This window comes from Oncorhynchus gorbuscha, linkage group LG02 (genome assembly GCF_021184085.1).
Source record: "Oncorhynchus gorbuscha isolate QuinsamMale2020 ecotype Even-year linkage group LG02, OgorEven_v1.0, whole genome shotgun sequence".
NCBI lineage: Eukaryota > Metazoa > Chordata > Actinopteri > Salmoniformes > Salmonidae > Oncorhynchus > Oncorhynchus gorbuscha.
The window spans coordinates 65,843,599-65,856,097 of record NC_060174.1 but is presented as its reverse complement, the minus strand read 5'-3'; the positions used below and the strand labels follow the sequence as shown (position 1 = coordinate 65,856,097).

The following is a 12,499-nucleotide window of genomic DNA, read 5'->3' as shown; positions in this document are numbered from 1 at the left end:
AGATACATGCCAGGGAGAGAGGGACCAAGAGAGAGCGAGAGGGAGACCTCGAGAGAGAGAGAGAGAGAGAGAGAGAGAGAGACTGTTGAATGAACTTGGCCATTATATTCTAGGGAGATACAAACATTGCTTTATCAGACAGTCAGAAAGAGAAGAAGAGACTGAGGAGAACAGAAGATGAGGGAGAGTCTTTCTTCAAAATTGTTCCATTCTTTTTTTTAGAGGAAGAAAAGAGAAAGCATAAGGGGGAGTTTTGGAGAGAGAGAAGCGAAAGAGGAGGGGGGGGACGAGATAAATAATGAATTAACTTAGACTTCTAAGGGCTGTGGACATGTTTTTCCTTTCTTGAGAAAAATAATCGTACCAAAATGACAAAAAACATCTTAACATCTGACATTGTTGATTCTCTAAATGTAGTTTTTTCACCCTGCAAGTGAGCACTGAAAAGCATATGAGTGAAGAAATCTCATGGACCCGACTGAGATGGATAGAGAAAGGCAAGACAGACAATTCTGACATGGTGTCAACCCACATTGACAGAGACAAAGTGTGGAGAGGAAGAAGTGGGATATTCAGTGACAGACGCATCTACCCCCAGACACAGGTACACTCTGATCAATATTAAGATCAATCAAAATATCCATTGTCATCATCACAGATGATATTTATCCTGATACATCGTTCATCCGTCTTTATTGCTTCTAGACTTCAGCATGGAGTGCCTAAGAATGATATCATATTGCAGTTTGTTTATATTCTACTATATACATTATAACACCATTTATCAAATCATTTCAAGCTATTATTGTTAAAGTGATCATTTGTTTGTAAGCTAATAATATTTGCTAGTTTTGTTATTCTATGATCACTAATAGCTATCATTGTACGAATATTTGTTTAATTGTACATTAATTGCTGTTCTTGGATGAAAAGCAAAATCCTTCCTCTTTATATGAGTGGAAAATTATTATATGACTCTAAAAGTATAAACAGTCATCTCTTTCATAACAGCATATCTCCTCTGTTTAAAACCATTGAAATATCAGAATTGAATAAAAAACATATCTTCTGAATAATATCTAATACCATTTACCACCATTTTTTCTATTACAGATGTTTAATAACAATTATATTGTTCTTGACATATGTGCCATCTTCAGTGGCAAAGTGGACATTATAAAAGGGAGAGGGGACAGACACGTTAAGTGCACAAAAATTCCTGTCTGTCAGAATCAGAGGCTGGGGCCAGAGGAGAGAGCATTGCTCAGCTGTAGCTGTTCTCCCTAAACAACTGTGCCTGTCGACCGCTTTACAAAGTCTATGTGTGGAAAGCCTTTGCACAGTGAAGGAGAAAAGCTTTTGCACAGACACATGAAAAGGGAAGAGGAACTCAAGAAGGACCAACTGTGTAACCTAGATAAGCTGAAATAGAAAGACCACAGCAGACTGGAGAGCAGGGCAGGATTTCTTTCTTCGAGAACTTCTACTCCTCACTTGGACAATAAGGGCTCTCAATTACAACTTGAGAGGGAGGACAGTCAGAGTGTCAGGGGGAGGGAGAGAGGAAGAACAGACAATAACCTCCTGAGAGAAAGGAGGGATAGTCCGCAATAGAGAGAGGAGGGGAAGTTCCCCCTCTCTCGACCCATCTCATCGTCAGGCTGGCTGGTGCAGCCACGGCGTTCACCTTCGCAGCCTTCTGCTACATGCTCACCTTAGTGCTGTGTGCTGCACTCATCTTCTTCGTCATCTGGCAGGTGAGTTGAGCTCACACACACACTCACTCACTTAAACCATGTTTTTAGACTCTGGGTGATGGTGATTCTCACCTAAACCATGTTTTTAGACTCTGGGTGATGGTGATTCTCACCTAAACCATATTCTTAGACTCTGGGTGATGGTGATTCTCACCTAAACCATGTTTTTAGACTCTGGGTGATGGTGATTCTCACCTAAACCATGTTTTTAGACTCTGGGTGATGGTGATTCTAACCTAAACCATGTTTTTAGACTCTGGGTGATGGTGATTCTCACCTAAACCATATTCTTAGACTCTGGGTGATGGTGATTCTCACCTAAACCATGTTTTTAGACTCTGGGTGATGGTGATTCTCACCTAAACCATGTTTTTAGACTCTGGGTGATGGTGATTCTCACCTAAACCATATTCTTAGACTCTGGGTGATGGTGATTCTCACCTAAACCATGTTTTTAAACTGGGGGATGGTGGTTCAGCAACATTCTTGTGTGCATTGTGACTCATACCTTAAATAAAGAATTGGTTGGTCTGTAACCAAGGTGAAATAATCGAAGAAATATATATAATTCCAGGTGATGACTAATAGTAGAATGAGACAATACAATAAGTGTAGCGTAGCCATTGGTTGGTGTGAATGTGTGTCCATGTGCCCATGTGCCCATGTGTGACTCATTATTTTTGTTATTTATATCAGTACTGTAGGTCTGTGTGTGTGTGGGTTTGGTGTGTGTGTGTGAGACACCCAAAACCGGAAGCTATTATTAATATGAGCTAGTCTCCCGATGGGCTCCCAAGTGGCGCAGCGGTCTAAGGCACTGCACCTCAGTGCTAGAGGAGTCACTACAGACCCTGGTTCCATTCCAGGCTGTATCACAACTGTCCATGATTGGGAGTCCCATAGGGCGGTGCACAATTGGCACAGCGTCGTCTGCGTTTGGCCGGAGCAGGCCGTCATTGTTAATAAGAATTCTTTCTTAACTGGCTTGCTTGACTAGTTAAATAAAAGGTTAAACAAATCAAAAAGAATCCCGTAAGTGTTCAATTGGGTTGAGACCTGGTGACACACACACACACATGTTCCTTTGACATCCCTCTTTCAAAGTCACTGAGATCGCTTCTTCTAGAAATGGTAGCCTAAATAATGGGCAACTGGGCATTTTAAAGAAAGCAGGAACCACACCTTTGTGGAAGCACCTGCTTTCAATATACTTTGTATCCCTCATTAGCCCGTGTTTCCTTTATTTTGGCAGTTACCTGTATATTTGTGTACCAGCTTACTGATTGCAGAATGATTAATGGAATTTGTACAGGCGTCAATGGAGACCTCTGCACAATCAGTATTCTGCATGTCTAAAACCTCAGACACAGACTGCACAATAGCCAGTGACCATCTCTCTCAGCTGTAGCCTTCTATCTAGGGCAGGGATAGGCAACCCTTTACCTGGAGAGTCGCAGGCACTGCAGGATTTTGTTCCAACTAGGCACCACACCTGACCAACTGAGCTAATTGATCAGTTCAGTGATTGCCTAAATTAAACACACCTGGTTTTCCAGGTTGGTTAAATAAAACAAACATAAAGTGCCTGCGTCTCTCCAGGACCAAGTTTGCCTACCTCCCTAGACGGAGACATTGTTCATTTGAAATTCAACACAGTATTATCACATCAATACAAAAGACTGGCTTGAAATAACTAAAGTATTGACTAATGAATTGACTAGTGGGTGAGAATGCACTGCATATGAGTCAGTCAATGTGTGAGTCTGTGAGAGAGATGGGGGAGGGAAAGAGTCTGTCTGTCTCTGTGTGTGAAGAGAAGGTGAAAAGGGGGAGAGAGAGAGTGTGTGTATGTGTCAGCAACGAACCATGTTATTGAGAATGCTTATTAAATTATAATTTTGTTCCACCCCTTCCCCCCCATCTGCCTCCATCCATGGTCTCCCTCCCCCCCCCCATCTCTGTGTGGCTCTCAACCAATGACACGGCTTGTTCACTTTTATAGTAACCATGGTGCCCGCTAAGGGATCATCGGATCACCATGGAAACTGCATCTGTTTACAACAGAGAAGAGCATGAAACAGAGAAGGGGGAGTGACATAGATCGATAAGGGTATTGTTGAGAGTAAAAGACAGATGTGGAGATGGTGATTGGTCTCTGATAGGGAAAGATGGATGTCACAGGGAGAGAAGAACGTTGAGAGGCGGAAAGGGATGCTTAGATGTAGATCTCAGAGAGCGAGAAAGAGAGAGTCAGAGTATGGGAAAGGTGCAAAAGGGTGAGTGGAGGTATGGGGACGGAAAACTGAAGATAAGAAATATTGAGGAAAAAAAACAAGCTAAAAAGGTATGTGATTGATTTGAATGAGAATAACACAGTGAAAGAACACATTTCGATATATCCAACGGCAGAAAGTTTACCCATATACACTGTACATGTCTTTTTAGATTATTGCGTTTGACGAGCTGCGCACAGACTTCAAGAATCCAATCGATCAGAGCAACCCCACCAGAGCGGTAAGGCCCCATGCTTTATGAGAGGGATTGGAATTCTGTGAAGTGTGATCCAGTTCTATCCGTGTCCACCTACAGTCACTGCCACTCAGCTGTGAAGAGCAGAGCACCGTAGACAGACAGGCACACATAGACCATGGACACTTATTCAAATAGAACATTTTTGTTTATTTTGATTGGTTTATTTATCATTTTCTATCTAAAGCATTTATTCAACGTACCTTCTATTTTGCCAAGTAGTATTTTTGCAATATTGTACACAAGAACATTCTGAAACAGAGCCAACACCAGGGAAGTGCGATTATTACTTTTGTGAGGGTGTTTGGCAAAAATATTAGCTAGATATCTGACTCTCCTTTCTCTCTGTTCACTTGTCAGAGGGAAAGAATTCTGAATATTGAAAGAATCTGCAACTTGCTGCGGAAGGTGAGTGAGTGGCTCCCAGCCCATGTATACACGCACGCACGCACGCACGCACGCACGCACACACACACACACACACACACACACACACACACACACACACACACACCTTGTGGTGGTGTGGAGGATGAGAGTGACAGAAGGGCACCAGAGAACCTTGAAAAAATATATATGCATCTATTTTGAGGACTGAGATCGAATGATTCACATCTCCCCTCCTTCCTGTAGCCCACCTCCTCAATCTCGTTCACTCTCTCAAACTCACAACAATCACACACCACACACCAGCCTGGTCTCATAGAGTAGATATAACATAATAATGTAAATCCGAGACACTCAAATTAGTATTATATGTTGCGTTTGATATGGTAAGTGATGGAAAAGTACCCAATTGTCATACTTGAGAAAGTATACCTTAATAGAAAGTTGCTCAAGTAAAAGTCAGCCGGTAAAATACTACTTCAGTAAAAGTCTAAAAGTATTTTGTTTTAAATATACTTAAGTATCAAAAGTAAATGTAATTGCCAAAATATACTTAAGTATAAATCATTTAAAATTCCTTATATTAAGCAAAGCAGACGGCACCATTTTCTTGCTTTTCAAATGTATGGGCAGCCAGGGGCGCACTCCCACACTCAGACATTATTTACAAAATAGGCATTTGTGTTTAGTGAGTCCACCAGGCCAGAGGCAGTAGGGATGACTACGTGTTTCTTGATTATATGCTTGAATTTAACCATTTTCCTGTCCTGCTAAGCATTCAAAATGTAACTTTTGGTTGTCAGGGAAAATGTATGAAGTAAAAGTGCAATATTTTCTTCAGGAATGTAGTGAAGTAAAAGTAAAGATATAAATAGTAAAGTACAGATACCCCAAACATCAACTTAAGTAAATATACTTTATAATACTACTTAAGTATTTTACACCAATGGGTATGGTTACATAAGACAGATGGGAACTTGTAACGTGAACATATAATGCAAACGTCTAGCACTAGGGAACCCGAATGTCTAGCAACCCAAAGATTGCGATTTCGAATCTCATCACGGTAGTTGAGGCTGCTGAGGGGAACCCGGCTCATTAAAATAGCTGGAACGGAGCGAATGGAATGGCATCAAACACATGTAAACCATGTGTTGATGTATTTGATATCATTCCACCAATTAGCAACTTTGACTGCTTAATACTTTTGAGCTACTTTGCAATTACTTAGCATGTTATCTAACCCTCCACCTAACCATAACCCTACCCTTAACCTTTTTATCTAACCCATCCCCATCCCCTAACCTTAACCCTTTAACCTAACTCCTAAACTTAACCTTAACCCCTAACCCTAACATCTAGCCTAGCTAACATTAGCCAGCTAGCTAATGTTAGCCACTTAGCCACCTAGCTAGAATTAGTAACATATCATACATTTTGCAAATTCGTAACATATTGTACGAAATGGGTGATGGAAATCCACAAATGAATACATACCATACGAAACGTAACATATCATAGTAAATGTAGCGTCTCGGATTTCCGTACATAATAATACAAAATGCTCTGAGACCAGGTTGCGCACACACTATAATTAACTGGCTTTCCATACTGCCACCCCGTCCTCATTCCCTCTGTCAGTGTTAATGGGCAAGCTATAGAGCCAATGAGGGGAGATTGAAGGAGGGAACACCTGCAGGCCTGCATTCTTTTAAGAAAATCATAACTAAACTCTATCACTCTCATTCATATGAAAATTGCAGCTTTTTCAAAGCAATTTGTCCTGAAGTGTTAATGATAATGACAGAGTTTGCATTTGTGTGGCCATATGCACCCTAACGGTCTGTATTATTCCTAGCTGGTGGTGCCAGAATACTCCATCCATGGACTGTTCTGCCTGATGTTCATGTGTGCTGGAGAGTGGGTCACCCTGGGCCTAAACATCCCCCTGCTCTTCTACCATCTTTGGAGGTACACAACACAACCAACTTCCAGCATTCTATCACAAGGCTTTTTAATTGTATCTGTTGTAAGAAAGCTCTCTCTCGTCAGGTTTTTCCATCGGCCAGCAGATGGGTCAGAGGTCATGTATGATCCTGTCAGTGTGATGAATTCTGACATCCTGAACTACTGTCAGAAGGAGTCTTGGTGTAAGCTGGGCTTCTACCTGCTCTCCTTCTTCTACTACCTGTACAGGTGAGGTCCTATTAATAAAGCCATCTCTCATCAGTCCAGCCAGTTCATTGGTGAACGTTGATCTGTACGAATGGGAGCCTCCTCTTCTTGCTGCACAATAACCGCTGTCAGTTGTTACTGCTTGGCAATGTCATATTCCTTCTAACACTGGTGTCCTCCTGTTCTCTTTTCTGCCTCTCTCTCTCTGTCCTTGACAGTATGGTCTATGCCTTGGTGAGTTTCTAAACACAGTATAGAAGGCCAAGAAGAGATTGAAAGACAGAGAAAGAGAACGACTAAGACCGGGTGATGTCACTCACCCCTCTTTCTCACCACCCATTACTCCATCATCACAGACCATGATTTGCTCTCCTCAAATCTTTGGATGGAGGGACAAACCTTGGAGGACATTGTGAGGAAATAAGGCAAAGCAAAGAGACGTTGTTGCACCTGCTCAAGACTGCAATCCATCTAGAAGAGGAGGAGCAGACATAGAAGAGCCACAAAGGAGGAGGAATGAAATAAAGAAGAGAAAGAGAGAACACATCTCAACTAGTATACGTGTTGCCTTGATCTGACCACATCACTTCTTAGGGCCTGCAGGTCTCCTCTGCTATTCTGAGTATTACAGTCACTCAACTGTGAATTTATACACTTTGTGTTGCCTAAGTCCTAAAGTAGATGTTGCAGATTCATATCCTTCCATTCCAATAAACCTTTTAAGAAAAGAGAATACAAAATGCACAAAACGTATTTAGTTATTCTACCGATTTGGTATTTCAATAATTCAGTAGTTGTGGTAGATCATTTTCTGAGGATATGAATAGTTGTTTCATCAGATAAATACACCATTCAATGCTACTATTTCGAACCAGCGTGATGGTAATTGTGTTATTCAAAAATATCAAATGTATGAACTCATAAATTACATGCGATGGGCATAAGCTTCTGTGAAGGATCGCGGACACCCCGGAGTGGTGTTTGAGTCTAGGTCCACTCCAGTCAAGGCACTATCTCCCAGATCCCAGTCCCCACCCAGGGAAAACAGGCACATTTCATTCCAACACAAAATTATTCTGGATTGAAATGGATGTTTTGACTCTGGGTGACTTGGAACTTGGGTGTTTAAGTATTCTGTGTTTGTCTGTTCTGTTCTAGGCAGGAAGGGCTGATTTCGCCAATACTTTCCAAAGAGCTCTGCGCTCCGTGATTCTAGATCATGGAAACCTCATTCAAGAAAAGCAATTTTAAATTCACAACAACAGCAATGTGATCATAGCCTAGGAGAGATGACTGTACATGGGATCGTATTTCCTCTGTGGAATAATACTGTGTGACACAAGTAGCAGACGAGGCTGCTGAAGATGATGATAGATCGGTCTGCTGTGATGACTATGTCAAGCGCAGTAAACCTTCTCACATAGAACACTATGGTTGGACTTACATAACTGTTCTTACTCAAGTGTTACAGTGAATGTTGGCAGACACTTGACTCTTGGTTCATTTCAAAGCCGTGACTTAGCTGGCGCTGCCCTCATCATCATGTAACCATAGCTCTGTGTGTAGCTCATTGATAATGATCACACTGTGTAATTTTAAACTCATTAGAGAAATGAGTCGTACTGGAACTTGAAAAATAATGTGTGATCATTTGTTTACCATAAACTGATCATAATTGTAGTAATTAATTGTGTACGACAAGTCCGATAGGGTTCATGTTGGCATCTGAACACAGCGCCCTGCATTATAGTGGAGCCACTCACATTTGAGTAATGTGTCAATGTTGTTCAGCTAGGTTTCTTGTGCCAAGACATTACAGTATGTTCTGTTCATCATGACAGTTCCCTCCAAAACAGAACAACCCTTCAACCCTGACAACAATGTGAGTAAATCACAGACAGTCGCTAAAGCACAAAACAGGGGGGTCACAAAGGAGAGGAAATATAGCTAGGTTGACCATCAATGAACGTCATAATGCAGTTTATCAGAATGAATGAATTAATATACAGTATATTGAAGAATAACTATTTGATACTATCTTTTACACATCTCTCATCACTGTATGCTATATTTGTTGGTGTGATAGTTTGTATTCATTATAATACAATATGATATACAGTACACACAGCAATTCACATATTCTAATAAAATAGCAATGTGTTACAATATTGTGTGGTACAACTATTGTGTTACTATATACAGTACCAGTCAAAAGTTTGGACACACCTACTCATTCAAGGGTTTCTTTATTTTTACTATTTTCTATATTGTGGAATAATAGTGAAGACATCAAAACTATCAAACAACACATGGATTCAAAATAGATTTTATATTTGAGATTCTTCAAAGTAGCCACCTTTTGCCTTGATGACAGTTTTGCACATTCTTGGCATTCTCTCAACCAGCTTCATGAGGGAGTCACCTGGAATGCATTTCAATTAACAGGTGTGCCTTGTTCAAATTTAATTTGTGGAATTCCCTTCCTTCTTAATGCATTTGAGCCAATCAGTTGTGTTGTGACAAGGTAGGGGTGGTATACAGAAGAGAGCCCTATTTGGTAAAAGACCAAGTCCATATTATGGCACGAACAGCTCAAATAAGAAAAGAGAAACGACAGTCCATCATTACTTTGAGACATGAAGTTCAGTCGATTTCAAGAACTTTGAAAGTTTATTCGAGTGCAGTCGCAAAAACCATCCAGCGCTGTGATGAAACTGGCTCTCATGAGGACCGCCACAGGAATGGATGACCCAGAGTTACCTCTGCTGCAGAAGATAAGTTCATTAGAGTTACTCAACGTCAACTGTTCAGAGGAGAACGCGTGAATCAGGCTTTCATCAAATCAAAGTTTATTTGTCACGTGCGCCGAATACAACAGGTGTTATAGTGAAATGCTTACTTACAGGTTCTAACCAATAGGGCAAAAAATGTATTCGGTGAACAATAGGTAAGTAAAGAAATAATACAACAGTAAAAAGATAGGCTCTATACAGTAGCGAGGCTATAAAAGTAGCGAGGCTACATACAGACACGGGTTAGTCAGGCTGATTGAGGTAGTATGTAGATATGGTTAAAGTGACTATGCATATATGATGAACAGAGAGTAGCAGTAGCGTAAAAGAGGGATTGGCAGATGGCGGGACACAATGCAGATAGCCAAGTTAGCCAATGTGCGGGAGCACTGGTTAGTCGGCCCAATTGAGGTAGTATGTACATTAATGTTTAATTAAAGTGACTATGCATATATGATAAACAGAGAGTAGCAGCCGTGTAAAAAGAAGGTTTGGGGGACACACACAATGCAAATAGTCTGGGTAGCCATGTGATTACCTGTTCAGGAGTCTTATGGCTTGGGGGTAAAAACTGTTGTGAAGCCTTTTTGTCCTAGACTTGGCACTCCGGTACCGCTTGCCATGCGGTAGTAGAGAGAACAGTCTATGACTGGGGTGGCTGGGGTCTTTGACATTTTTAAGGTCTTCCTGACACCGCCTGGTGTACAGGTCCTGGATGGCAGGTAGCTTAGCCCCAGTGATGTACTGGCCCGTACGCACTACCCTCTGTAGTGCCTTCATGGTCGAACTTCTGCAAAGAAACCACTACTAAAATACAACAATAATAAGAAGAGACTTGCTTGGGCCAAGAAACACGAGTAATGGACATTAGACCGGTGGAAATCTGTCCTTTAGTCTGATGAGTCCACATTTTAGATTTTTGGTTCCAACCGGCATATCTTTGTGAGTCACAGAGTAGGTGAACGGATGATCTCTGCATGTGTAATTCTCACTGTGAAGCATGGAGGAGGAGGTGTGGGGGTATGGAGGTGCTTTGCTGGTGAGACTGTCAGTGATTTATTTAGAATTCAAGGCACACTTAAGTCCTGCATCAGATGACCTGCCCTCCACAATCACCCGACCTCAACCCAATTGAGATGGTTTGGGATGAGCTGGACCACAGAGTGAAGGAAAAGCAGCCAACAAGTGTACAGCAAATGTGGGACGTCTTCAAGACAGTTGGGAAAGAATTCTAGATGAAGCTGTTTGAGAGAATGCCAAGAGTGTGCAAAGCTGTCATCGAGGCTTATTTCACTGTAGAGCCTCTAGTCCTGCTCACTATACCTTATCCAATTTATTAGTTCCACCACCCACACATGCAATGACATCTCCTGGTTTCAATGATGTTTCGAGAGACAATATCTCTCTCTTCATCACTCAATACATAGGTTTACCTCCACTGTATTCACATCCTACCATACCTTTGTCTGTACATTATACCTTGATGCTATTTTATCGCCCCCAGAAGCCTCCTTTTACTCTCTGTTCCAGACGTTCTAGACGACCAATTCTTATTTCTTTTAGCCGTACCCTTATTATTCTCCTCCTATGTTCCTCTGGCGATGTAGAGGTGAATCCAGGCCCTGCAGTGCCTAGCTCCACTCCTATTCCCCAGGCCATCTCTTTTGATGACTTCTGTAACCGTAATAGCCTTGGTTTCATGCATGTTAACATTAGAAGCCTCCTCCCTAAGTTTGTTCTATTCACTGCTTTAGCACACTCTGCCAACCCGGATGTTCTAGCTGTGTCTGAATCCTGGCTTAGGAAGACCACCAAAAATTCTGAAATTTTAATTCCAAATTACAACATTTTCAGACAAGATAGAACTGCCAAAGGGGGCGGTGTTGCAATCTACTGCAAAGATAGCCTGCAGAGTTCTGTCCTACTATCCAGGTCTGTACCCAAACAATTTGAACTTCTACTTTTAAAAATCCACCTCTCTAAAAACAAGTCTCTCACCGTTGCCGCCTGCTATAGACCACCCTCTGCCTCCAGCTGTGCTCTGGACACCATATGTGAACTGATTGCCCCCCATCTATCTTCAGAGCTCGTGCTGCTAGGTGACCTAAACTGGAACATGCTTAACACCCCAGCCATCCTACAATCTAAACTTGATGCCCTCAATATCACTCAAATTATCAATGAACCTACCAGGTACCCCCCCCCCAAAGCCTTAAACACCGGCACCCTCATAGATATCATCCTAACCAACTTCCCCTCTAAATACACCTCTGCTGTCTTCAACCAAGATCTCAGCGATCACTGCCTCATTGCCTGCATCCGTAATGGGTCAGCGGTCAAACGACCTCCACTCTGTAAATCACTGTAAAACGCTCCCTGAAACACTTCAGCGAGCAGGCCTTTCTAATCGACCTGGCCGGGGTATCCTGGAAGGATATTGATCTCATCCCGTCAGTAGAGGATGCCTGGATATTTTTTTTAAATGCCTTCCTATAACCATCTTAAATAAACATGCCCCATTCAAGAAATTTAGAACCAGGAACAGATATAGCCCTTGGTTCTCCACAGACCTGACTGCCCTTAACCAACACAAAAACATCCTATGGCGTTCTGCATAGAAACCGTTATACACAGGCAGTTAGAAAAGCCAAGGCTAGCTTTTTCAAGCAGAAATTTGCTTCCTGCAACACTAACTCAAAAAAGTTCTGGGACACTGTAAAGTCCATGGAGAATAAGAACACCTCCTCCCAGCTGCCCACTGCACTGAAGATAGGAAACACTGTCACCACTGATAAATCCACCATAATTGAGAATTTCAATAAGCATTTTTCTACGGCTGGCCATGCTTTCCACCTGGCT

The 12,499-nt window shown here is 41.8% G+C and overlaps 1 protein-coding gene across 2 annotated transcripts; it reads left to right on the top strand.

Moving 5' to 3' along the window:
* Positions 1-9,008, top strand: LOC124007625 (protein cornichon homolog 2). 2 transcript variants are annotated; one of them, XM_046318267.1, is made up of 8 exons: positions 1-604; positions 1,114-1,757; positions 3,760-4,101; positions 4,203-4,271; positions 4,647-4,694; positions 6,532-6,644; positions 6,726-6,869; positions 7,067-9,008. In XM_046318267.1, the coding sequence occupies exons 3-8, from the start codon at positions 4,015-4,017 to the stop codon at positions 7,092-7,094; spliced, it is 489 nt and encodes a 162-aa protein (XP_046174223.1). In that variant the 5' UTR covers positions 1-604; positions 1,114-1,757; positions 3,760-4,014; the 3' UTR covers positions 7,095-9,008. The 2 variants fall into 2 exon arrangements, with proteins under 2 accessions (XP_046174223.1, XP_046174232.1); XM_046318276.1 differs by lacking the exon at positions 3,760-4,101 and having other exon boundaries at positions 2-604.
* Positions 9,009-12,499: the final 3,491 nt, after the last annotated feature.

What these genes read in the sequence shown, in the direction of transcription:
- LOC124007625 (XM_046318267.1), top strand. Translation starts at nt 4,015, where the DNA reads ATGGGAAAGGTGCAAAAGGGTGAGTGGAGGTATGGGGACGGAAAACTG. An exon ending in AAAAAAAACAAGCTAAAAAG is followed by an intron (nt 4,102 to 4,202) that starts GTATGTGATTGA and finishes ATGTCTTTTTAG; the next exon opens with ATTATTGCGTTTGACGAGCT. An exon ending in CTCTTCTACCATCTTTGGAG is followed by an intron (nt 6,645 to 6,725) that starts GTACACAACACA and finishes CTCTCTCGTCAG; the next exon opens with GTTTTTCCATCGGCCAGCAG.